Raw genomic sequence first — 27,639 nt, 5'->3', positions numbered from 1 at the left:
CCCCGCAGCCGCACCGGGCACCGCCCCAGCGGCCCTGGAGCGGCACCTGCCCCGGCCCCGCGGGGCCCTCCCGCTGCCCCGGCCCCGCGAGGCCCGCGCGGGGCCCGCTCAGCACCCGCGGCGCGGCGCCAATCGCGCCCGCCGTGACCGGCGCTTCGCCTCCCGCCCCCCGCGGCCCCGCCCCGCCCGGCGCCTGCGCGGAGCGGCGCGGCGGGCGCAGGAATGCGCGTTACGGTTAAATAGTGGGGGCGCAGGGGCGGCCGCCGCGGGCGGGCGGCGGCGGCTCGGGGCGCCGGGACGGTCTCCATGGCGCGGCGCAGCTCCCGGGGCGGCGGCACCAGCGGCAGAGGCAGCGCGGCGCTGTTGTGACAGCGGCTGGGACTGGCCTTCCTCCAGCCCCGCTCCCGAGCGGGGGCCCCGCGCCGGTGTCCCAGGGGCGCGGCGGCGGCGCTCACAGAGAGGAGCCGTGGCGGCGGCAGCGGCGGCCGGGGGCAGCCCGCGTGTCACCGCCTCTATGATGAAATTCAAGCCGAACCAGACGCGGACGTACGACCGGGAGGGTTACAAGAAGCGGGCGGCGTGCCTGTGCTTCCGCAGCGAGCGGGAGGACGAGGTGAGCCCGCCGAGCACGTGGGACGGGGGGCGCCGGGCCCGGCCCGGCCGAGGTTCCCGTCCCGCCGGCCCCGCCGCCGCCGCATCCCTTTGTCTGGCCGCGGGGCGCGGGCGCCTCCCGGGGGACGCCCCCAGCGTGCACGGTCGAGCCGGGGCTCCCGCCACCCCGAGAGCCGGCAGGGGCGGCACGGCGAGGTTGCGGCCGGCCGGGGCCGGTGGCGGGCGGCCCCCGGGCCGTGCCGGTCCGAGCTGGGCCGGGGGCGGGGCGGGCGCGCCTCTCGCCCACCATCTTGGGGCGGCGGGGGTGCGCGCCCACGTGCGCGGCGCCGCCTTTGTGCGCGGCCCCGGCCCCCTCGGCGGGGAGAGGAGAGCAGGGAGAGAGGGAAGGAAGGAGGGGGACACTGAGCTCTCCGGGCGGGGCGGACACCGGCTGGAACTCCGGGGTTATCTTCTGTGCGCCCGTGACACGCGGAAAACCGGTTAATGTATAATGGCGCGTGGAGGGCAGGGCCGGTGTGTCATCCTAAGGCGAGCCTCCTGCCCCTCCTGCTTGGGTGCGATAAAAAAACCCTGCGCTTGGAACACCTGCTTTTCCCACGGAGAGAGTAAAATGGGGCTTAGAAATATTTTGTGAACGAGCTCGGGAGAGTTGTTGCTGCGGCTCTGGTTGTAGCGGGTGGCGCTCCCCCGGAATTTTATGTTGCAGCAGAGTCGGGAGATGGCAACAAAGTTGTCCCGTGTTCCGAGCCAAGGTCAATGGCACTGCCCGTTATCTGGGATCTTGGCTGATGCTTTCATTGCACAATGCTTTTTAGATGGTCTCGGGCTGGACCCGTACCCTTTTGCGACTTCTGTTTTCATTTTCTTGTTTAGTAGCCATGAAATAACTATAAAGGTTAGTGTTTGGAGGTTTTTTCTGCCTTTATCTAGATGCTGGAAGATGCTGGTGCCCTTCCCAAGCTGTCAGTACAGCGAATGTCTTCCTTACAAATCTATTAAGTAAAAGTAATGCAGTGGGAAGAGGCCTGATCAAAAAATACAGGCACTTGGGTTTAAGCTAAGAAAAATTATTTCCATTGTGTTATAAATATAACCTTGGGACCGTGCTGAGGAGTTTTTACTAGTGTGAGGGAGAAAGGCACCCAGCAGGAGTCTTGCAAGGTCTTTTTATGGGTTACAGCTTTTCTTTGGTCTCTGATGCTCCAATATACTTCACCATTTATGTGACTTTAATATGAATTTTTCGATGCTACTCCAGACTTATTTGGAGTTTGAACACTTGAGCCACTGTTACAGCTTTTTGCACCAATTGTAGTGGGAAATTCATGGTTAGGGTCACCTTTGTCAGTGATTTGCGTTCATTCTTCATTTCCTGATACAACTTCTTGTCATTCTCTTTCAGTCTTGTATCCAGTGAGATCACTGGCTGCTTCAGAATACTGTTTTTGTATAATAACATCCTCCGAGGCTAAGGATGGTAGTGGCAGCTTGGCTGGGCTGTGTAAGAAGAGTGGGTGCTGACCATTATTGCACTGCAGTTCCTTGTGTATTCTGGATGGAGTACTGGCATTGCTAGCATGAGGCTGGGCCTTGGCATCATGCAGGTAGACATACTTGAGGATGAAGTGAATGGGAGAGCATCCGATCAGATTTAGGATATAGATTATGTGTGTGGAAACAGTTAAAATTGCTTTCTGACAAGTTATTTCCAGGAAAGCAGTGCCAACAGCTTGAACTTGCTTAGCAGCTGTTTCCCAAGTGCCAGCTTCCTCTGTGTCAGTACAGAATCTATTCCTTACAAGTTTGATGCCTGACTGCTGTTTGGGATTAGCTTCAATCATTAGCCATGTTCCCCAAACTGGGTGTTTGAGGCTTGCTTCTGTTTTCTTGAACACTTGTCCAGGTGATTTCTGTGTTGGTCTATTCCCTGTAAATGTCTTCAGTGTTTCTTTTCTAAGTCTTTAGAGGTTGCACCATCAGTTTTCAGCCAAGCTACACCTCCAGGGTGTTTAAGTGTAGGGTAATTTCTGCAGGAAAGGAACACAAGCGTGGTATCTCAGTGGCTGGAGAAGAAGGGAGCAGGAGACTCCTGCAGAAGTTATTGGGAGGTGGAGGGGAACTACAGGATAGAATAGTTTTCACAGTTATTTTGACTTACAGGATAAGCAAAGAGTTGCTTGATAATGGAGTTGAGAAAATAGAACCAGCAACTGAAAACAATTTTTAGCAATACATTTTTTTTAGGAGTCTTAAAAGCAAGAAATCCAAATCTCAACTTTTTTTTTTCTGGAGATACTGTCTGCAAGACTAAATTTGGTCTATTTTTCATCTGATTAGGTTCTCTCTGGAGGAATGAGTATCTATAGCAATCTTGTGATACAAATCTTAGAATTAAACTTTCTTTCTACTTCCATTCTGACTGTCCAAAAGGCTTGTCCCTAGCCAGTTATAGCTGAGCTTAAGCTTTTTTTTTCTCCTTTCTTGCACTTAGTTTTCTGACATATCTCTAGAGAGCAGTCATTCCTTTCTTAGCATTTTTTATGAACTTTAAGACTTAAATCATCTTTTCTTAAAAACAATTTTCTCTTTTGGCCATCATGGTAGCTCTTACATCTCCTTCCATTTGGAAAATGTATTTTTTAATGTGGGTGACACTTGTGGTTGCTTTAGATGGGATCATGCTGTGCTGTGTAAAAGGTTGCTAACACTTCTCTAGCTATACCAGAAACAATGTTGTAATAGGACCCATCTCTACATGACTGTAAAGCTGTTGTGCAGTCATCTTGTGTTTTCTGGTGATATCTAGGTCTCTTGCTTGTTGCCACCTCATGAACTCTAAACTTGTACCAGAAATCCACAGCAATGTTCTCACCTGAGGTGATCCTTCTTCTGCAACTTCATGTGATGTCCCCTGTTGATATCGTGACTTCTGGATGCTGCCTCTTGACTAAAGACTCAGGCATGTTCAGTAACAGCTTTTTGTGCCCATTGATAAAAACTGGCCAAGTCACTAAAACAGTTAATATCTCTACTGTTCATCTAGCAAAATCTGCTTGTTATGGCTTCCTGGTCGATTTCTTATCCATACTGCGCTTCTTTTGCTACCTGTGCAGCCTCCTTGATGTTGATGTTACAGCTGAGTTTTATGCACGGTGAAGTAACATGTCAATGGAAAAAGACTGGCCAAACCCATCCCTTACACTTCATTATACCTCTGTTTATTTTATTACTATTATATTACACAACTGTTTACATTGCATTTCAGTCTGCTTCTTTATTTCTCAATTTGGAACATAGGTGTGCTGTAGAATACTGCTGAGGCAAAATTCAGCCTGGTGGTTCCTCCAAGCTCCTATTTCCCAGCTCCAGCCCCCTGTCCAGTTAGACTTACTGCTGGACTTGCCACTCCTTGCTGTCAGGCTTAAAATTGTTGAGTCAGTTCTCCTGAGTGTTACAGGCTGCAAACTGGGCTTCCCTGCAGTCCTGCACCCTGTCAAAAGCTGCTGCTTTGAGAGCTGATGTTGAAGCTGAAAACCTGGACCCGAGATGACTGATGGTTTTTCAGCTGCACCACTGTGAAAGTCATATTTCTTCATCTGGAAGTGCCTCCACACAGAATGATTTGGTGCTATACAGCCCATTTTGGTTTAGATTTTGTTTCCTTCATGCTGTCATAGTGTATGATTTAAAAAGAAAAATCCTTTAAAAAGGAAAAAACCCAAATAGCCAAGTAAAGTGCCCATAGCTTTGGGTTTTTTGGGTGTTAAAGGAGGTGGTCTCCTGGACTACTGCCATTAAAGTGTTGCCTGTTTTGGTCTTACTGCTGTCATTTGGGCTGAAGAGAGAGCAAGATGGCTGGATAGGAGCTGAAGTGCTGATTCCTTTTGTTCTGTAAGGAAATAAACGAGTAATTGCAGGGACTGTCTGCCTTTTGGAAGAAAAAACATCCTGGAAATGAAGCAGGAGAAATCCCAAAAAAAAGAAACCAGGCTGTGTGGGCATGCAGTGTGTGGGGGGTGCAGCCTTTCTGCTTGGAACAAACAAGCTGGTAGGTGTGTGCAAAAAGCTGATGGCATTCAGCAGGCAGGGATGGGCTCTCAGATTGGGCTGGGAGGAAATGCAAGTTTCTCTTAAGCAACTAGGAGTGGATGGCAGCTCTAGAATAAGCCTGCAGGAGAGCCCTCTTGAAGGGCTTCCACTGGCTGGAATTGTTTAGACATTCAGTGTACTGCAAACAGTGGTTTCACATAAAAACCCTCCTGTCGTAGGGTCTGCACAGAAGGTATGCAAGGGGATTCTTACTTTTCAATGCAGAGAGCAAGGCATGCCTTTAAAGCAGCAGGAGCAAATAGTAATAAACATAATTTTTGTAGCAATTTGAGTAACTGAAATAATTTTAAAACTTAATTTAATTTTTTTCCATCAACTACATCTTATACAAATAAATGAGTAGTTATTTTTAAGTATCTTGAATATAAACTTTGAGTGCATTCTAATTACTTTGGCATCTGTAAGAGTGCTTTATGTAATCAAATGTGGTACTGAAAGCCCTAGTTTAGTGTTCAGTCAGCAGTTGCTAGTGGCAGACCTAAAATAGTTTCATATGCAAAAAAATTCTTCAAGCTTTTCAATTTTTAATTTTGCATTTGTTGTTCAGCCTTGTACATGAGATGAAAACAGATGGGAAGGTGTTTTTTTTAATATTGAGACAGTGAGGAAAAATGTATTGTTACACACTTAGAAATGTAGAATTTTTTTCCCCCTCTGTAGCAGGGCATTCACTTGCATGTCAACTATTTATCTTGTCCTTGAGTTAAAAATTATAAGCTCCTAGTGTTATAGCTCCTTTTTGGTCTGATTTAATAACTATTTATTTGCTTGTAGAATGTCAAGATAGGTAAGCATGGGTTTCTTAGATCTTGTTATGATGATCATAGTTTAATCATTTTAAAAAATAGCGTTCTTTAGTTTTGTACAGATGTTGCTTTATATTAGCAATGGTTTTATTAAAGGAAAAAGCAAAATGTTATTTTTATGTGCATTGGTTTAAATGGTCTGAAAGCCAGAAGGACCTTTTGTTATGCAACCTGATCCAGAAAACCAGAAGTATCAGAAGTATCACCTGGCTATCCTGGAAAAATGGGGTGTTAGAGGAATTATTGTAAATAAACTTGCAGAGTCATGAAAGATGTTCCATACTTGACATGGAATTTTTCATTTGGTTTCTTTATCCTTCAGTGTAGAGCTCTCAGGTGTCAACACACAAAATAATGTGTGCTTTCAAATAACCTGGGGTATGACCATGGCACCTTATTTAAGGCTGGCATGGTCTCCATAGTGGTATGGGTTACCTACCTTGCATTATGATGGTCTGATAGAATATAGACATATTTTAAATGACAGAGAATAGACATTTCACTATGGACTTCAAGCACACTGTGGCTTTTATTTTCTCTGTTTCGTGTCCCTGCCCTGCTAATGGACAGGAAGAGTAATTAACATAGGGTGATTGCTGCCTTAGCTTTTCCTCAGCATTTTCTTGACACTTGGATATTATCAGCCAGGTTGGATGAACAACCTGTTCTAGTGGAAGGTGTTCCTGCCTATGTCAGGGGGACTGGAACTACCACATGATCTTTAAAGGTCCCTTTCAGTCCAAACCATTCTATGAATCTATGATCTGCATGCTGTAGAAAAGGGTATAGCTTGAAAAATCAAGGCCTATAAACAGCTTCCAAAATGGCTCTTTATGATGTGTCTACAGAGGCAGTATTTGCTCATAGTGTATGCCTGCAGGCTCATATGGGGTTAAAGCTTGTGTTAATGTTAAGAAAAATTGAATGTTAGGTTGCTGTGGTAAGATTTATGTCAGGTAACCAACTCTGGATACAAGACACTGGTGTTTATTATGTCCACAGCAAAGCAGCTCTCTGCAGGCATGGCATATACACTATGTTTTCATGCTGGAATATTTTTCCACAAATTCCAACTACTTGCCACCAGTGGAAGCCTGCAGGTTTAGTGAGGCTGTGGGAATTCAACTGTCCACCATGGCAAAAATCTTCAGTCTTCAGTCATAAGTCTTCAGATACTGACATCAGTCAACAATGAGGGGTTTTTTTTATTTTGAAATCTCAATTATTTTTTTCCTATACCTGTAGTATTACTTTTCTATGCCATATGGATATGTTTAATGGGGTTGATAGCTGCTTGAAGAGGGCTGGGCTGAGGGGAGAAGGAAATATGGCTGTACTTGTATAACATCAGGCTAAGATGTCCTGTAACAAAGCACTTTTTACCCTGTTTTGAAGATGATGTCTTTTTGAGCCAGTTATATTTATGTTAAGATACTCGAAAAAATATCCTTGTAGCTTACTTGCTCTATCCTAAGTTTACTTAGGATTTAAACTGGTGGCGAAGTTTCTATTTGAGTTGTTCAGTTAACTCAGTGGGGCTCAAAACTTCCAAGTTACTGTGAAACAGCAGTGGCAGACTTCTTCAGAAATGCATTAATATCATAGCTAGATATATATGTATATATGCCTATTTACATTCACATATATGCATTCTTATCTCTAGCTAGAGTTTGTACACATGTTTTTTTAAACATCTTTTGTAGATATGTGAGTTCACAGTCCATAGGTTGATGTGTATTTTTTTCCCAGTCTTGTTTGTAGAACTCTTGAAGAGCTTACTTTAATTCGTTGGCTTTTTGACTTAGTGCTTAAGCACTTCGGTGAAACCAGTTCTACAAATGTAAATACTTTAAAACAAATTTTAGTCTTCAAAGATGTATCTCAAAGATAGAAAAGGCTAAAAGGTAACTAGTCAAGAAATAACCTTGTCAAATCTTTACCTGCAGCTGAGCAGCTCTCAAAGACTTGGAGGTCCTGTTTCTGACAAGTGCTTGGAAGCTGATCCCTCAATCAAACAGATTGTTGCTGAGTAACCAGCAAAGCCCAGTTCTCCTGCTCGAGATCAGGACGTGGTTTCAAGTTAAAAGAAATGGGCTGCAGTATTAATTTAGCTCTTCCCCTGCTACCTGGAATTGTGGTTTCTCCCTTGGTCTGCATTAGCAAGCATGAGGGAGGAAGGTTGTTGTGTATAGAGGACTGGGGAACTGGCCCAGTGTGAGAAGTAAAACTCATGCTCAGTAAAAAGTAAAACTTTTATATATGTACTTGTGGGAAGTTTCTTATTTGTTTGCAGTTTTTTTTTTTCATTATTTCCTTTTGTCATGTGTCTGGGAGCAAGATCTGCACCCTTCATCACACTGTGAGACCTGTCACATCTGTTTTTCCAAAGCATGCTAAAGCTTAGGGGGAGATAGAATGCTACAGGTGACTTGAGTCACTTTATGTGAGGAAATGTGTTCTGACTGGCATGCCATAGTGGTACAGTGCTGTTCTATTCCTGATATGAACACTTCAGCCAAAGAACAAAATGAAGTATGTTAAATAGCCAGAGGAAGACACTAAAATTCTGTGTCACTATAACATGTTAGCCAAATATTTGCATTTAATATGAAATAAAATTTATGAAACATTACACCTGTAATTGCAAGTCAAAGCAAAACTTCTGAAAAAAAGCTGATATGTCTCTCCTTATTGCTATATAGCCTTAAAGTTAAAAGGTCTCAAAGGAAAAATAGTTTCCAGATCTAATTCTGGAGTATTAGATCTAATTCTGGAGTATTATATAATTATACCCATATTTCTTTACCATTCATCTTCAGAATGGGGGAAAAGTAGCACTGACTGATATCCAGGTGCTGTGTTGCTGCTTTGAAAAGGGATATGCAAGTAAAGTTGGAAGGATATTTCAGACTTTAATATATTATGTAGACAGAACCCAGTTTCTTGAGATGCATTCAAGATTTGTGCTCAAATTAATGAGCATTAGGATTAATGTACTGCTAGTTAGCCATTCCTCTGCTGTTGTGCTAGCTCCTGTTCAGTGAGGCTAAATAATCTTTTATAACTTCTGTCATAGCTGGGGACTGCTTTTCAGTCTATGGCCTTTAAAATACTTTAGGAGAGGCTCTTGAATTAGTACAGGCTCATTTGGAATTGGGAGGCTGCAGTGGTGCTTTCTGCCCCAGTTGGTGCAGCACTGCCCCTTGAACAGCCGTGTCTTGATGGGTGTTGTGTGTGCTGGCTGGACAAAGCTTTCATGGGGAATCTCCTTTTCATCCAGATCAGCTTCCTAATAACCTCGTTATCCCAGTGTTAGGGGGAAAGTAAAGGTGTTGCAGTCTTGACTTTAATTAGCTCTTAAAATGCTATCCAGTCTGATCCTATGGTTTTGTTATTACTTTACAACAACTTTGTGCATGTTATTTCTCCATGTGTAAAAAATAAACGAATTTTGAAAATTCTGGCAGTAACAAATGAGGACTAAAAGCAGTCACTGTCCTGAGAATCTTTTCAGGAAGGCAAATGTTCCTTACTAAATGCTGCCTGTGTAGCATTGCTATGGCAAGGTTTAAAGCTGCATTTTCCAACCTCATTGCCAAAAGGCAATGGCATTCTAGGACAAGGATACCACATAAACCTATAGGGGAACCGCAAAACTGTTTCAAAACTACTAAAATGAGGCAGTGATTCTTGAAATAGAGGAAAAAAGTGTTAGATAAAGGAAATCTCTTTCTTTAACTAGAGTAGCAGGTTGACATATGCTCTCTGAGATGTGTGCTTCTGCCTAAAAAATTTTACAGTTGAATCTGCAAATATGATCCAGTGTTTGTGAGATGCTTTTCCTTGCTTCTCAATAGTGTTCCTGAGTTGCAGCAGTCAAAGTTGTTCCCTAGTGCTTTTAAGGAAGCTCCTGAGGTGAAAACAATTGGAAGTTAAAAATTTTAGGGAATAATAAAGCACTTACTGTTTGTATTCTTCCCTGAGCATCTGCTTTATGGCTGGTTTTAAACAAATCTTAGGGCTTGACTGACCCTTTTGGCTGTATTAGGATTGAATCATCTTTCTGACTCTGTCAGGTGCTTGTAACTTTAGCAGACCAACCATGTAGGCTGAGTTTCCATACCAAGTGTGTTAAATTATATTAACCTCCATCAGAGTGGGTCCTGTCTTTTTTCTCAAAGTAGGCTTGGATGTTTTATCCTCTTAATATTTCTGATGCCTATGAAAATATGCGATACATCTAACAGCATTTGACACTGTTTTGTACCTGAGAGGTACCTTTTAATGCCTTACTGATCTTTTCTATACTCTGACCTGTTTAAATCTTCTGAAATTATTTGTGTGTACTCACCTTTGTAGAGTTTGGGAGCTGAATCCTTTGTCTTCCACACAGCTGTCTTCTGAGCAGTACACCTGGGCAGTGTGATGTTCTTTGCAGCTGAGTCACAAATGCTCAGCAGTCTTTTGGGAGTGAGGGGTTGATTCCTTTTCTCTTGGGCATTGCTCCTTCTAACTGCCAGCTTTGCTATAAAGAAGGGCAGACTTGACTCCATCAAGTAATTCAAACATATGCTGGACAGCTACTGGAGTAGTGGGAGCCATGAAAATGGGGTGTGCCGTGGGAAAGACAGGAATAGATGGGATTAGGCTGGGAATAGAGAACTTTAAGACATCTGATGACAAATAATTATTGTAAAATTGGAATGGTATATTTTCACCTTTTAGTTGGGGATAACTTTGTTTTGAAGTCTAAAGAATCCAGCTGTGAGGGGGTCTGCTCTAGCTAATTTAAACTTTATTCTTGCTTTTTTAATGTAAATTGGTTTTTAATACAATTATTTTGGTAAAGTATTATGTCCTTCAGTTAAGAAAGGTAGAAAGCAATGATATAAACTTAAACCAGTTTCTACTCTCTAGAGCTTAATATGAACAAAATTATCAAGATTAATATCTTGTGGTTATAATTTATATTACTCTGAGCTGTTACCATTTTGGCCTTCTGGAATACAGGGCTACTAACTGTTTCATGAGTGGTTTTGACTTGAGAACACTAAAAAGGCCAAAACTTCAGCATCTTTAGAAATTTTTAGTTGTTTGTCTGCAAGCTTGGCATTTATAGTGACCAAGTCCCATGATGCCACCTGCCCTGTAATAACCATTTTTGGTTAACCATATTATGGTTATGTGTATTGATAGGTGCTTATTACAAGCAGGCTGGCTAGCAGTTTCTCCTCCTCACTACACTCAAAGGTCATTTCTATTCCTGGACTTGGAAGTGAGGTGAAACTTGGCTGGTAACACTTAATGGAAGAATTTTTCCTTTGTTTCCTCTTAGCTGAACTTTGCAGCTTTACTTCTTCACTTGGCAGCATTACAGCATCTTTACCTTAGTCTTTGGAGTAAGATAAGCTCAGCTGTATAACTAAACAAGCAGATTGCACTGCAATACTCAGTACCTTTTTTGAACAAGAGTTATCGACAGTAAGTCTTAGTCAGAGACATGGGAAAGGCAGTGACCACTAGTAAGTAATGCAACTCAAATCTTAGCCCTTTTTCTGCATCTGGGGATACAGGACACAGACTTCTTTGCATAGGAAGTACTTCTGCTTTTTTTCTTCTGAGCCTAATGGGGTTTTGGTGTAAAATTTGGTGTGCATAAACCAGGAAAAAATACAGGTGTGTGAGATTCTGCAGTCTCTTCTTTTCCAGTAGACTATTGTAATCTGCTTGACCATGAGCCTCCTCAGAAAAGACTGGATTGTCCAGGCGACCTAGATCGTATTTCTCCTAGTTTGATTATCTTCTATTAAGGGAAGGTGAATTGCTGCATTTTTGCTGCTGATTTTTGCATTTCTCTTGGCATGTGAGTGCAGTGTCAACCAACCACAGCTTTTTGGTGTCTTCATAGTTAAATCAGGTTTTTATTTACACCCTCATCTTCTGGCCACTTACAGATTGAAATACCTCAAAACTATATGGAATGAAAAACAGCATACCAAAAAAACCCCAAAAATATGGAAGACTGCATGATGCTATACTGGAAAAGCCTGTGGAATGCTTTTCAGCCTTACCACACAATCCTGCAGCTGCTAGCTATCAGGTCTTGTTGCTTGTGGAATATGATTAGCACCAAGTATGTTTTTGATAGCATTACCCCAGGATGGATGCCTCATGCCCTAGTGGCTTCATGTGTTAATGGTAAAAAAACTGTGCATCTGAGGATCTCAGGGATATATCCTAGTGTGAGCTCTTGGATTCAGACTGTAAAAGCAGTGGGATCACAGGAGAATAAAGCATAGAGGGAAAGATGTTTGAGAAAATGCTTCAGTTCCAGGCTTAGAGGTTTGGATGGTTGCTAAAATTAATTCCCAGGCTGTAACACTTAAAAGTTTATTGTATATGTAGCTGTAAAGCCTGCATACAAGAGTTGATGTATTTTAATGTTGATTACTTGCTAGCTGTATTTGTTTCTGCTTTTTAAGAGGGTAATTTAAAGCTAATATATGTACAAGCCCAGCTTAATAGTTTATTGATCTGATTAGCAGTAGTCAACTACTAAATATAAAGGTGTAAAAATCCTGGCTTTACACTACACTGCCAGAAAGAGCAACCTGATTTATCCCATAGTAGTAATTAAGAGTTTTATGTTTAGCCTTAACTAAGCAATGAATGCTGATTTTAAATTGTTCTCCCATGTTGGGAATGATTTAATGATAATCATCCTTTTGTTTATTATTGTTGCTAGCTTTCACATGACTGGATTGAGTGCTAGTTTCATCAGCAGAAAATTATCTTTACTGCTTATATCTGGAACTCAGAAGTGAATTCATAACTTGATTTTTACAACTGCTTTTTAAGCACTGCTTAAAGTGGTTCTTTGTAGTGATACAGGTGCTCCACCTAAGTGTTCAAAAACATTTTCTAAAATTACTTTCAGTAGAGCTGTGTACACTCTGTGAATCTTTTGTTAATGTCAAAGGATCCTAGGAAACCAAAACCTTTGGCTGTAAAAATCAAGTTGAGATGCATTTGGGTCTAACCTTATCGCTTTTGCTGAATATTCTTAGCTTTTTAGGTAGCTGAGTAAAATACTTGAGTTGACTGAAAGCATGAACTTTCAGATCAGATGCTAAGAATGCTTCTGTACTAAATGATGTCTTTGCTGTATTCCTTAGCATAGGAAAGAATTTTGGGGAAATTAGTCCTACCCTAAAGGATTCTCCACTGTACTAATCTTGACTGCACATAAGATAAATATTGGGAGACAGTATCTGTCAGATAAGGCTCTTCCAGGTGCACCTCAGTATGCACACGTATCATTGCATTCACAAAGTATGCAGTCATCTGAATTACACTCCCAGTTCCTGTAGGTGAACCTACAGCCTATTTCCCTGAGTTCCAAAGGGACATAGTGTAAGTAGTAATCATCTCCCTGTTACTGTCATCAGAGTCATTTTCCTATTTAAGCCAACAGGGGGTAAGTTTGAAGTCCAGGAAGGTGAGGGCTGGGATGGTCACTTCAGTTGTCTGGCACCAGTTAAAACTCTGACCTTTAGACTTGAGGTTCTTGTTCTAGTCTTTTAATTGCTTTTCAGGATTCGAGCACTGACCCTGCCCTTTTACTCCCCACAGTTGTCCTTTGACTTCAGGATAGGGTTCATGTAAGCAATGCTTAGAATAGGAAGTCTTTTACTACACAGATGACTGAGTATGTCTTGGTAACTGGGATGTGTCTCAAATATAAGTTAAACTGCTTATTTCCAAGTGGTCCTGAATCAAGGTTTATCTTCATGAACTTCTACTGCAAAAATTACTCCAAATACAAGGTATCATAGTTTGTTGGAAAGCTAACATCCTTCTGCTCTGAATATTATGAAGTGCAGGTCCTATAGATGAGGAGTTTTAAATTGGTGTGTATCAGTGACAGAACCAGGTTAGAGTCAAATTAAGTGAAATTAAAGCATCTTGGGGGGAAAAAACGTTAAATTTAGAAATTAAATTCAATGTGTTGTGCTTTTTCCTCTTACATAAATGTTTAAAAGAAACCAAATTGGACAAGGGCCAGTATACTCTTGCTGTATTTTAGTTATGCAATAGTGTAAGCATGTCATGCTAACATAACACTTCAGTAACTAAAAAGAAGCTTGTTTCTGTCTAAAAATTAGAAATATTTTCAAAGGTCTATTTTTAGCCAGAAGATGCCATTCCAGAAGAATTAGTTTAACTTCTCTGTGATGAAAATGTCTTAATTTTCACACTTTGCCATCTATATGATTTGAAGACTTAGTTCTGGAAAATATTGTTATTAGATTTTTGTTGTATGCCTTCACTCCTATGCACATTATTCTGTATTTTCCACATCGTGTCTAAGCATCCAATGAAGGCATTTGTACAAAGAGATCACAATGGCATTGTCTTGACTTAGTTTTATGAAACAGATTGGATGTTAACTGTTTTCTTCTTTTTCCAACTCCTGCTTGCCTGTTATGTTTTCTTTCTGAAGCCTGTAATCCATCTGGCTAGGTGAATAAGTGCATTGCTGGAAAAGCAGGTAGCAGTGAGGTTCCTGAGCTGTGAGCTGTATTTAACAGTTAATAATAATTTTACAATTATTTCTAGGTGCTGTTGGTAAGCAGTAGCCGATACCCAGATCAGTGGATTGTACCGGGTGGAGGAATGGAACCAGAGGAAGAGCCGGGGGGAGCAGCCGTGAGAGAGGTCTATGAAGAGGTAACAAAAATAAAACAAAGCAAAAAATCCAGCTGATCTGTGCTGCTGTTGTCTTCAGATGGGAACCAAGAAGGAAGAGGGAACTGCCTCCTTTATCCAGTACATGACTGAGACCTTTGTGGTTATGAATTTCAAAGAACTGCAGTTCTGTGTGTTAGAATTGGGGTATAGTGTGGTGAGGTGAACTAATCAATTTAGCTTCTTCTTTCATTTCATAGCTAAATTTCTGTCTGCCTTTATAAACAAGTACTGGAAGTAAAACTGTGACTTTATGCCAAATGGCATGTTACAGTGTTGTAACATTTCTGTGTTTGTGAAGAAAATGTTTGACTTGCAGCTCTTTTAGAACAGAGTGAAGGTAAACTAACCATTAACATCTAGCTGCATAAGAACAAAAATCAGCAGACCTTAGAGGACATTTCAAATTAAACAGATTAGAAACTGATCTATCCAAGCAGCTGAGAATTCATACATTTATGGCTGCTTATCTATAAAGAAAGCACTATGGTTATAGTCTGCCTTTCTATCCCTACCCCTATGACCCGGCAAAACAGAGCTTAAATCATGATGAATTCATGCAGTTTCCCTATACTACAACACTTAAATTTCAAATTCAGAATTCTGGGGTTTCATTTGCTGTTTTTCCTAGGAAATTTGTGAAAAATATTAAGTGTTTCTTTAATATCTAACAGCCATGTCTAAACCAAATAAAACTGCAAGAAAAATCAAAATATAAGACTAGAAGGTATAAGATTTTTCATAAATCGGATGCATTCTGGTGAGTGAATTGCAGGATTTCTACTAGACTTAACCGGTTTTCTCATCCCATTTTGCTGTTCCCAAAGCACACTAATATTGTTGCTGATTAGTATTTGTAATGATTTTTTCTATTAGCTATGCTATTTGATGGTTTATCTTGCTTACCCTTAAGACTGGTTCTGTTGTGATGTTGAGGCTTAGGAACCTGATGTAGATGTGACTTGCACCAAACAGTGCCTGCTGTTGAGTGACAAAGTGAGATCTTCTGTGAGCTGTGACTCAGTGACCCTTCTCCCATTTTCCTTGGGGAACAGACTGGTTCATTACTGGCTGCTCTCAGCAGCCTTACTGCAGCAAGGTTCAAGCATGAATAAACCTCACTGAACCAAAGGTGTTTGTTCCAGACTGGAGGAGTTCATTTTGACCCACACAAGACATACTCAGCCACAGGGTAGAGTCCATTTGAAAGGAGCAAAGAGTTTGGGTTCTAGCAATGAGTCAGCAAAGATTTAGGCTTCCAAGCAGTAGTAACACCTCTAGGGAGAGTCTTGTCTTCCCACTGTCACAAGTTCATGGGTAGGATTAAAAAACCCAGTCCTCTGCTCAGTGTTCTTAGGAATGCTGGTAATTTTAATTGCTGATCTGACTTAGGGTATAGTCCAAGGTAAGGATAGTAAAGTCTCATCTCCATGTTAAATTAGAGCCGATTAAACTGTAGTCATATGTTTGGGGTTTTTTGTTGGTAGTAAAGAATGGATGATCTTCAAGGGACTGTGCTTTTTATGGTGTTTTGGAGTACAATATAAAATTCCAGCCATGTTCTGCTTTGAGCTGTGCTTGCAAATGCATAAAGAGTTTTCATGGACTAGGTGCTTTAATAAGCAAAAATAATTTGGTTACACTTGTTCTACTCCCTTAGAATTCCTGGGGTATGATAGCTTGTATAGCTGATCAGACTTAGAAGCTCATACCATAAAGTAAAATATTCTTCAGCTACCGGCTGAGTCTTATATGCTTCCATGAGATTGCCAAATGCCATTTTTAAAGAAAAAAGAATGGTACTTAGGGGTTTGAGCCATGGAAATTCTTACTGACCTTTCTAAAGGTGGATGTCCTTTCTATTTTTATACTAAGGTCAATGTCACCTGGCAGGCTGGTTACAGTACAGTGAACTGTTAAGAGTTTTGTGAATGAATAAACTTCAAAGAAAGCACAGTGGTGCTGGTATGAAATGTGTTTCTTCAGTATTGGGTCATACACATGACTCAGTATTTCTATTAATTTATTAAAATGGATAAATTCATAGTGGGAGTTATGATGACATTCCTTAATTGTAGAAGTGTTGATAGCCCACTGGCTTTAAATATCCTCACTTCAACACCAATAGTAGTGTATTGAGAATGTTTTACCACTCAAAGATCCCTGTAATCAAATGTACATGCATGGCAGTTGTTTCATAGTCTGCCTCTGTACATGACTCCAGGGGTTTTTTAACTCTTCAATTCTTGTTTGTGTTAGTGATAATGATTTTTGCCTCTACTGAATATTTAGTGTTTCATTTAAGGTTGTCTGACATTTCACAGGTTACTGGAAATTGATAGTTACCTTAATTATTTAGATGAAATAAACTTTTACAAACCTGCAAGTAGAATACCAAAATGAAGTTACAGAATAAAGCAATCCCAGAAAGGTATTGAACCTCATCAAAATGAAGAGCTACTCCATTAATGAATTTGGAGCTTTGTCTTTAATTGCATAGCATGAAAGATTAAAATAAGTTGTCTGCAAATGCACTGTTCAAAGAAAAATGACACAAATGAGTGGCAAGCCAATGATGCCCAGCCTTGTAAATGGAGATGTTCTGTGAACTGTGAATGACTCCCTTTTCTGGCTCCATCTCACAAAAAAGAGACTCTTGCTTTGTCTGTTTTAGTAGTGTATTGAAAGGCCTATGAGAAAATACGCCGTTTCCTTCAGCCCTGTGTGGATATAGTTTCTGAGAAGAAGAGGATGATCCTGAAGATTACTTGCTGTAGCTGTGAAAATGACAGTAATATCATCTAAGACTTCTCACAGGAAATAGAGGAATTAGCTCCAATGAGCATCTAATATTTGAAAAATGACCAGGTGCTACAGACTAGACTTAGACTGCAGAAATAAATAAAGCACACTCTCCGCTGAAAGATTAAGTCAGATGTAGTCAAGCATTTTGTAAAAGTATGCAAAAATGGGCCAGGAGTAGTCTTGCCTCCATCTCTTCAGGACTGTAGCCAATAAAATGGCTACAATACTATCCTACAAATGCCAGAGTTAAAAATAACCCAAATCTTTCAGATCTTGAGCAACTTTCTGCCCCGGTAGCTGTTAGCTTGGCAGTGGAACTGCAGTGTGACTCTGGCTCCATCTGCAGGGGACAGGCGAGTCTGGCGCTCCTCCGAGGCTGCAGTACCTCCGCAGCTCAACAGGAGTGACCTCCGGGCACACTGATCATGGCATGAAGGGCTGAATTCTCTCTCTTGTGGCTGATTTAGACTAATGCTAAAATATATGCATAAGATTCAGATCTGAGGTTCTATTTGCAGAGTACTCAGACTTCCTTAGAGTATTGTTCTGGGCAAGTATAGCACTTAATTCAACAGCTTGTCTGTCAGAAGAAAACTGGGGTTTTTCAGGCTTTTTTCCAAAACTTTAGACACTTACACTTTTTACACACTTACAGAAGCCTATAGGATTCTGTTTACATGAAGAACCATATTTTAAGAGCCATGGGTACATAAAAGCCAAAGGAAGAAGTATGTTTTTATGAGAGGCAAAATGGTTCAACGTCTAGAATTTAACCACTGTATTGGATTAGAAGCTTACCATTGGGAAAGAGGGAATTGCTTTTGATATTCTGGGGATAAAGCTGAAGTATTTCCTGGTCCTCTAGCACTTAAATTTGACACATTTTGAAGCACATTATGAAAAGAACTTGAAGGAAATATTCTTGTTAGTAAAAATCACAAGCCTTTGAATTACTACCTTTTTGCACATCTGAGTGTAAATATTTTCAAAATACACTGCTGTCTGCAGGCATGATGCTACATTTTGGAAACATGTCTATTTGATTAGAGAGTAACTAGACATCAGTTACAGTAATCACATTTACAACATCTGATTGCAACCAAAGCTTCACTTCAAGCTTTGGGGAGTTTTTACACATGATCTAATGGAGTGCTTCTAATAGCTTCATTCAGAATTACTCAGCTAAGTGTATTTGTTTAAACCATTGATTTGCTTGGAGGGAGAAAAGAGAAAGTGTTAAGTAAATTCCACTTAGAGTAACATTGATAAATTCACACTGTGACTATGGGATACCAGTAAGGTGACAAAAGTCCTCTATGAAAGCTATTCAGTATCAGTAAACCTAGCTGGTCATGGTGGTGTTGCCATGTGTTAAATATTAGTTGTCAGACTCTCAGTTGAAGTGATACTGTAATGCTGAGAAAATTGGGACTGATCAGTAAAAAGCATTTCTTCAGCATGCTGCTTTTCACGAATAAGTGCTTTTTCATTACCCAGTATAAAGCACAAGCAATCTCTAGTGCCTGTTGTGGCATACCTTACTCTTTCAGCCCAAAACAAGGGCCTGTCACTTTCCTAATTAATGTGCTGCTTAATCACTTATCTATAAGGTCCAGTTGTGTATTTTGGCTTTATGAGCTCTAACAGGTATCTTGGCCATCACAGCAGACAAACAGAATGTTGCATGTAGTTTTGCATTAACTTTTGCTCTAGCTCTTGCTCTAGATAAGCAAAATGCCTTGATAATTTTGCAGAGGCTGTGTTCGGGCTTCCTTCATCCAAACGGCTTAATCAATAACACCAGCCGTCTGCTTCCTTTAAAAAGGCAGTCACAGAAAGCATTCACTTGTAAGACTTTGATTAGACTTATTGCTAAAGCCTGTCAGAGTTACTCATTAAAATGTAATGAAGATCCATATGGTCCTTTATATAAAGACATAAGACATCAATAAGTGTCTTTAGCTAAGGCTGGAAGCAAAGACTGAAAACTAGAAAATGTCATCTTAGCACTAAGAAGCCCTATTTTAAATATTGGTTGTATAACAAGACAAAAACAATCTAAATATTGTCTGTCAGTAGGCAACATATGCCTTTATGTGTCAGGCATATGGACTGAGTTTTGTTTAGAATTAGTGGATGATCATAAGCCATGTCCCTTGGAACAGGCATGATAAATTACTTTTGGAAAAGTAAACCTTAGAGTCTTAGTAGAAAGTAATGACCACCTTATCTGAATTGATAAAAATCAAAAAGCATAGGCTGATACAGGGATTATTTTAAAATATTGGAATAAAAGTCTGAATTGAAAGCATTTTGTAATCATACTAGCTAGAAAGAGTTCAAAACTGCAGAGAATTGGGGATGTAAATTTGGGGCTTATATTACATGACAAAAGCTACTTGGGATATGAAAACTAGCACACATGAAATCCTTATGCTGCAAAATCCATGCAACAACCTACAGTTTAATTTATTATTGTATTTTTAAAACTTGTATTTAAATTTCTGTGTAAAATAGCACTGGAGTTTTGATGATTGCTTCTTTCAGATTAATTCTAATACTATTTGAAATTCTCTTGTCCTTTTTCCTTTCCTAGATTATTTCAGTAGTGGGTATGATTTATCTATTTAATAAAATACAGTACATTAAAAATGTGGTAAGTATACAGTATTTTGTTCTGGATGGAAACCTTGAAGGATTTATGGGTTCTTTGATCCACTCATTAAGACAAGCTTTTGTACTCTAATACTCATAAAGAGTCTAAAACTAGAATCTCCAAAATTAGTGCAGCACTATCTAATTAAAACTTAAGTTAAAACTCTTACTTAAATAACCCTAATAAGGAGGAGTATGCTAATGTAGGATGATGGTACAGATGCTTTATATTTTTTTAAATTAATACCAAATGCTAACACTTTTTCTTGTTTGTTTTTTAGGCTGGAGTAAAGGGAAAGCTAGGCAGACTACTTGGAATATTTGAGGTGAGCAGTTTCCTTTGAGTTCTAAAAGCAATGGCTGCTTTGTGAAAACTGATAAGCTGCAACATCACACTTAAGTTCATAAGTATTACCTACCTGTAATTTTGCAATGTTGCTGGACCTGCTGCATTAAACAGGACTTTAGGTGTTACATGATTTGTGAAGATTTGAATAGGAAGAGTTCAAGGTACTTATCCCAGTTTCACAGAATATTCTCAGTTGGAAGGGAACCCCAAAGATCACAGAGTCCAGCTTTTTAGTGAATGTCTTGTACAGGGATCAGACCCATCACTGTGGGTTATCCAGCACCAAGCTCTCACCAGCTGAGCTAATCTCAGGTCATTTTGGACCTCTACTGGAAAGATTAAATTAGTACTTATGGAGAAAAAAAAATCCCTAAAAACCAAACCATTCATAAAGTTAGGATTTCTGAACCATTACACCAGCCTCTTTTGAGGCACTCTTTTGACTTTTCCTCTCTGGTTAGATTTTGCTGAAGTAATTTGTCAACTTTCACACATGTAAATTGATAAGTCTGGATATGAATTCTCTTTATGGCTTTAATTTGCTACAAAAAGGCCAAGGCTTTGGACAACAGATATATTAAACCTTTAGCTAACTATGTAGTTCAAAACATCTACTTGATGGTATAAACATCAGACTCTGAACTACCAACAGTGCAAGTACACATGCTAGCTAGAACTCTATTTTAGTCCTGCTCAGGTTATAGACAGGAACAGACTAGTTTTAATAGTCTTCAGCTCCTAATACATCCAGTTGTTACTATGTTGTGTGGTATATTAAGTGGAAGTCCCTTAGTCTCAGTGAGGTACAAATCTTCACCCAGCTTTTATAGGCAGTGTATTCCTGACAGGGATTTCCTGTGTGAGGCATTACTTAGTCATGTGTCCCAGTGTGTGAAGTATGGAAGCCATAATACAATTAGAGAAGCTCCTGAAGCTTTGTAGTTAGTACTGCTCACATTTTCTTATATATTTTGGGTTTGAGTTGAACTGGATGGTCCCACACATTAAAAACTTGGCTGTGTTTTAACTCTGCTAAGTGGAAAAGGTTATTTTGGTTATTTGCAGAAGAATACTGTGCTTCTGTTAGGGCAGCTAGGCCATAGCATCTCTTGGTTCTTAATACAGTTGTAATTGTAGATGACTGTGGTTTTATTAGGAGCACAGCTCTTCTCCAAGGGAAACACTGCCACTGGCCTGCTTTGGAGTAGCAGAGAGTAATGCTCCCATGGGCTGGCTGCAGCAATAGGGGCCTTGCCCTGAGCAGACAGCTCTGTCAGACTGTGTTTAACCTGCCTTGTGCAAAATACTTGCCTTTGAAACACGTGGTGAGTGCTGCCATCGTGGCAAACCTGCTGAATGAGCAGATGGCAATGATTTTTGCATTTGGCATGACTGCAAGCACAGGCTATTTAATTTGCCTCACTCAGAGTGAAACTTTACAGCCAGCATTGTGTAGATGACATAGCCACCTGATGCAGTGGTTCCATCTTGAAAAAAGTGCTTAGGTTTTCTTAAATGACCTTTCATCCACGAAATGCGTTGTGAAAACAGTTTTTGCAAATGTGGAGTACTGTGGTAATTTACAACATATGTAAAAGATAAGTACTAGTAATTATCCAGGGCAGTACTAGTGGATAATGCTAATATTTAGCTGGATGACACTTTGGTCAGAACTTCATAATCTTCAAAATTGTTTGTATTGTCTTTGGTTTGGTTCATTTTTTTTTAGTCTAGTAAAAGAAAATAGCTGTTTCAAATAAAATTTAGGTTTTCCCATTATTTTGGGTCTCATCAGTACAGATGTTTATTTAGTGAAAATGAAAGTCAGGGTTGCTGGCAACTATCCTTTAGAGGTAAGTAATTTCTGTCTTGTAGTTGTGGTAAGTCTGTAAGTTACTTAGATGAGAATTTAAACTTGTACTTCTCATATTCAAGCAGAACCAGGATCGGAAGCATAGGACGTACGTTTATGTTCTTACTGTGACAGAAATACTGGAAGACTGGGAGGATTCAGTTAATATAGGTAAACTAATTCTCTGTCCTTATGTGCTACACTTAAAAATGTTGTGAGCAAACTCTTCATTTTTCTTAAGCAGTTTGGGTAATTCAGGGGGAATACTAATTCTGTTCTTGAAAAATTCAAGGCATGCTGTTCTTGCACACTTTAATACATAACTAGGGTTGCTTCCAACATAGTGTTACTCTTATTCTTAGAATACTCTAATTGTTATAGCATTATGACAAAATAAACATTGTAATTTTTTAAAGGCCAAATACTATACTGCCAAATTGTTTTTTCCCTAAAAAGTAGAATGTTTTACTGTCTGATACTCTAGGGTGTTTTTGAAAGTGTCCTTGATCTTAAATAAGTGGTTTATGTATATTCAAGCACAGTACATACAATGCTGTAAAACCAAATAAAAAATAAAATTCCTTCCATTTTAACAAGACCATCATTGACCTTGCTATATGTATTTTCAGAGACTTTGAATTTTAAAGGACCAGCTTGTAAAAGTAAGATGGTCTTAAGTGATCTTAGTAAAGTCTTGAAACTTACATAAACATGTCTGATACAAGGTATATTATTTTTTAAAACTCACACCTAACCTGAATAACTCCATAGATGGATGCATATGGAGACTTGGAGTATGGACCATGGCTTTTGAAATCAGACCAAGCCATTCTCATGCATGCATGTTCAGTCTCAAGATTGGTTTTCTGCTAGGCACAACAGTGTAGGATGGCAGTATCTAGTAATTTAAACAACATCACACTTTCCTCTAATGACCAGCTGGGGCTTTTGGAGCATATAAAGAGTCATATGAGTCTCTGTCCACTATCTGCTTCAAGAGAGTTACCTGAAAGTCCTTATTATGAATTGCATTTCAGTAAGCCTGAGTGAATCTCTTGGGTTAATCAGTTCTTTCAGAGGTCTTTTTTTTCACTCTTTTGCCTGACAACTTCAACTTCCAAAGAACTGAGAAAAAGTGAATAACTAGATAGTAACCAATAGTGCTGTTAACATTTTATAACTCTGTTCTTTCTTGTGGATTCAGGAAGGAAAAGAGAATGGTTTAAAGTAGAAGATGCAATCAAGGTCCTTCAGTGTCACAAGCCTGTTCATGCAGAATACTTGGAAAAACTGAAACTGAGCTGTTCACCCACTAATGGAAACTCTGTGGTTCCCCCTCTTCCAGATAATAACTCCTTATATGTCACTTCTGCACAGACTTCTGGGTTGCCCTCTACTGTGAGATAAACATTCGGATTACCTTTTTATTCGTGTCATCACAACAGGAGACATCTGTGATCACATGTAGGCATCTGTATAACTGTCAGTTCTAAGTGAAATATGTGAATGTGTCATAATGTCAAATTTATTTGAACATGTTTTTCTTTTAACAGTGTAAAGTAGTATTTCAGCAAACCAAAGCCATATAGGGATTTTTTAAGATGCCTTAATAGGCCATTAAAAAAAAAAACTTGACTATATAAATTTATAAATTTGCATATCTGCTAAAATAAAATATGCATCTCAGTGGTGTTCAGCTTATTTAAAACTTGTGAGTTTTAGTCAGTAGTTAAAGCTTGAGCAGATAGTCTAATACTAAACTCTTATTTGGTATCCACAGATGAAGTGCTAAGACCTTGAGCTGGCAGTATTTGGGTAAATGAATGTGTTGAAGGCAGAGGTGCACAAGGGTGACTGCAATAAAGCACTAAACCACATTGAGCCTGTCAAGAGCAAAGGATACCAACACTAAGCACTGCTTGCCTCAATTATCCAAAAGGTTGCCTTGTCCTATGCAATCTTTATGTAACATAAAATTAGGGCAAGAACAAGAACTTTGTCTTGCAGCTACCAAAACTATCCACTAGACTGTAGTTTCATCACTTGGTCAGCTGGGGAACTATCAGAAGGTTTGTGTGAAAAGCATTGTAGATCTTTCTTCCCCATTTTTTTTCCTTTTAACCTTGATCCATGTTTGGTTCATGGTGTGATTACACTGCAGGTTGCAAAAACTTCTTTTTTCATTTCGAAACATCTCATGTAGTGTTCCTGCAGTCTGTTGCAATTTAAAAATGTTTAAAGGAAAGTTAAGACTTAACCAGGGGCACCCTGAGGTTGCAGAGGTGTCTCTTAGCAAGCATGTGTTGAGGTGCCTTGCCCTGCAGGAGCCAGGAGTGCTGCCTGCAGTGCTTGGGACAGGAGTGTTGACAGCTACTACACCAGGAGAGAAAAAATACTCCTTTATCCTATTAGAATGAGTGCTGAAACCCCCAGTTTTAAGTTAATTCTTAAATCCTTCAGTTCTACTGTTTGAACATCAATTTCTTTAGATTCTTCAAAAAGCTGGCCTCTTGGTAAAAATATAGTTGGAATAAATGAGGTATGGCTGACAACCTCCCTGTTCTAATTATTTCTCCTGCTTTTCATGCAAGAAGATGAAAACTAAATCCACTGTTGGTCTTAATGTTTTTACCATAGGATTACTCTCTCTGTATGTGTGTGTGTGCATGGTTTCTTCTACAAGAACACAATCTAATTCACATGAACATCCTACTTCTGAATATTTTCTAGGATTTAAACCCAACTGTACCTCCTTTATATCCAGCCAAAACAGGTCGAGGTAGACCACTACCTCACACGTGAAGTTTATTCTGGGTAAAGCTCATTCTCTTCTACAACATTTGAACCTTTGTAAATAGTCCAACTAGTAAATAGTGAGTGTAAAATGGAAAATAAATGTAATTTAAACCTTTTGTTACTCAATACACAAATGGTTAACTTCTACTTTTTTAACACAAATTGTGTAAAATGCTGCTATGAATTTTTTTGTGCTGTTACACTTTTTTAGGAAAAAAAATGTTGTTGCCACAAGTTACTCCTAGAAAAACAATCTTGTGCCATATATAAATGCAGTGAAACTAGGGAGATAGATGATCTGATCTCTTGATGCTGCTCTCTTTGAAGAGGCATAAATACTACTGACAAGAGGCATGAGCCACAAAGCTGAAGACTTCTGAAACAGTGGATAGGACACTGCTTTCTATCCCTCTTAGCTCCTAGTCCAGGTCACTTCCAGAACTGGAAAGAACACACAAGTGTTCAGGTGCACCTAAAGGTGGAAGCATTGCCAACAGCTTGTCCATCCTTTCAGCCATGAGGTGGGAGGCCAGGGAAGGAGCATTGCTGTTTCAGTAGTGCACACTACAGGGGAATCCCTATTTTACACTGAACCTCTTCCAGACTGGCACACCATTTGCTCAGCTCACTGCTTTAAACTGTTCTGCCAGGTGAAACAGAGAAGGAGGGGTTGAGCATAATGAATGTCTAATCTTTTATTAAAATCATACTCATGGTGTGGAAGGGTACCTCTGGCTCCAAAGCTGCCTTTAAAAGAATGAATCATTTAGCTCCCTTTTTTGATCACTTAAATGCTCACTTTTTTTGTTCAGTAGTTATTTTAACACTTTAAATTGAGCAAACTTGTATAGGTTTTCTTGTAACAAGATTATATCAAATCCATGAAAGCTCAAACAGAATCCAGAGTTTGAGTTTTTATTCATTTAAGAAAAACGCTCTGTCTCCATTTCAGATTCTTGGAATGAAATCAATCCAAGCTTGTATGAGATTTAGTGGTAATGCATGATCTTTTTTTGTAACTCTTGAATTATGTATTTGATAATAATGTAAAATGTACAGTATTGCTGTTGCTAACAAACTCAGAGTTGATTGCCTATAAATATTTTTGGTCACACACATTTGAGCTGTTCAGTAGTGCCAGACATTTTTTTTTTTAAACAGCATTTGTTGTACAAATCTCTTCAGTCTCTATGCAACCTTCAGAATGAAGTTCTATTGCTTTGACTTCTACTCCCTTTCAAAGAGAAATGTTTTGTGAATTGCAGACGTAAACAGAAAATTTCAGTTTTGCTACAGGGAACAACTGCAGTAAAGGGACAGCAGTATGGCTTTAGTACTAATGAAATCTGACACTAAACTCCAACAGAAAGAGTTGTAAAAATGGGAAGAGGAAGGCTACAATTTTTCTACTACCAATCAATTTAAATGTTAGAAGCATTTTGTTTTTACGTGAATCACTAGTTTGATGGGCCAAACCTATTTCAAACAAAGCAAATTTAGGATTTCTCTCATGCCAAAAAATTCTGTGCAATGTATCCAATTCGGTTCTCCAAAGGAAAAAGGGAAGAGACAGGTTGTCATCTGCAATTGTTGGAGTCTGCTTTGTACTGCTGCTTTTCCTGGCTGATGGGTTTGGAGATTCTCATCCGTTACATTATGGTGGTATCAAAGAAAAAGAGCCTTAAAGTTGAAAATCTCATGGAGACAGAATTAAGCAAAATGGATGTGCTTTTAAACACAAGAAATCCTGAGGTATTGCAGAGAGGCTGTTCAAGTGAAAAATCTTATTTTGGTGCTTACTGCACCCCTGGCTTAGCCTAGCATTGTTCTGTTAACAATGTGCTGTGAAAAGAAACATGAGGGGCAGACACTTGGTTTACTTACCAGCATGGTTTGTGAAGTGAAAACTGAAAGGAAGGGGGGGGGGGGGGGGGGGGGAAGGGAATTAAGTTGTACACATTTTGACCTGCTTGCATGGATTTTCTTTAAAGATTGATGTAAGAATTTTGACTTTTTATATTTGAGAAATACCAGAATAAAATCTAAATTAGTCCTGTGGATGATGTAGTCATTCCATTGCAAATACTGCACCAGAAGTGTTTGTGTGAAAGGCTTCAACCCCATCTAAACTATATTTAAGTTTCATCTAATGTTTCCTACTTCTTGCCTTGTCCCTGCACTCAAGCTTTACCAAGCTCCTTGTTCCAAAGAATCATTTCTTCTCCTTAACTTGACATGACACTCCCCTCTCCCCTTAGCACACATATCCAGTGCCTGTCCCAACTTGAAAACTGAAAACTGGTGGCAGTGCTCAGCCTGCTGCTGGAGCCCTCCCTCCCCTTACCTTGTTCTTTGAACCTGCAGTCTTCCACGCTGGTAGGATGGTGAGCAGCTCCTGTGTTTCCCCCTGTCAGTATGACTTGTGACAAGCAATTACCACAGCTCCCTCTTCAGCTTAAGGAGAGTTTTCCTGTCTGGCCCCTATCACTGGATCTCCAAGGCATCCAGTGACATGTAAGACTCAAGGCAGAAGTGTGACAAAGCACACACATGGCAAGTAAGGCAAGAGTGATTGACTTTCCCAAGACTTGGAGAGATTGTAAGAATCTTCCATCTTGAACTGAAAAAGTTAAGGGGTTTTTTAAACTTAGCCTCTTTCAATACTCTTAGGGTCTCAGTACTGCTGTGGCATTAGGCAAGGCACTGCCTCCTTGGCTCAAGTGATGAACAGCACCACATCCCCATTAGGACAATGCTCCACATAAGGAATGGTGCCACCTCTTAACCTGCAGACTCAGCAATCACAGGCATTTTCTGCTTGTGACAATCTGATTGCTATGGGCTATGCACCAACACCCCAAACAATGCTCTCAGACAATTTTCTTCCCTTAAATAAGCATGAAATA

General features: G+C 40.0%; 1 protein-coding gene across 2 annotated transcripts; it reads left to right on the top strand.

The window, feature by feature from the left end:
• Positions 1 to 303: 303 nt before the first annotated feature.
• NUDT4 (nudix hydrolase 4) lies at positions 304 to 26,791 on the top strand. 2 transcript variants are annotated; one of them, XM_066550119.1, is made up of 5 exons: positions 304 to 613; positions 14,148 to 14,258; positions 20,018 to 20,062; positions 22,021 to 22,108; positions 23,142 to 26,791. In XM_066550119.1, exons 1-5 carry the CDS (start codon positions 515 to 517, stop codon positions 23,342 to 23,344), a joined length of 546 nt encoding a protein of 181 aa, XP_066406216.1. In that variant the 5' UTR covers positions 304 to 514; the 3' UTR covers positions 23,345 to 26,791. The 2 variants fall into 2 exon arrangements, with proteins under 2 accessions (XP_066406216.1, XP_066406218.1); XM_066550121.1 differs by having other exon boundaries at positions 306 to 613; positions 22,024 to 22,108.
• Positions 26,792 to 27,639: the final 848 nt, after the last annotated feature.

This window comes from Molothrus aeneus, chromosome 5, assembly GCF_037042795.1.
Source record: "Molothrus aeneus isolate 106 chromosome 5, BPBGC_Maene_1.0, whole genome shotgun sequence".
NCBI classification, from domain to species: domain Eukaryota; kingdom Metazoa; phylum Chordata; class Aves; order Passeriformes; family Icteridae; genus Molothrus; species Molothrus aeneus.
Note: the sequence above shows the minus strand (reverse complement) of the source record. Positions and strands in the feature narration are given on the sequence as shown.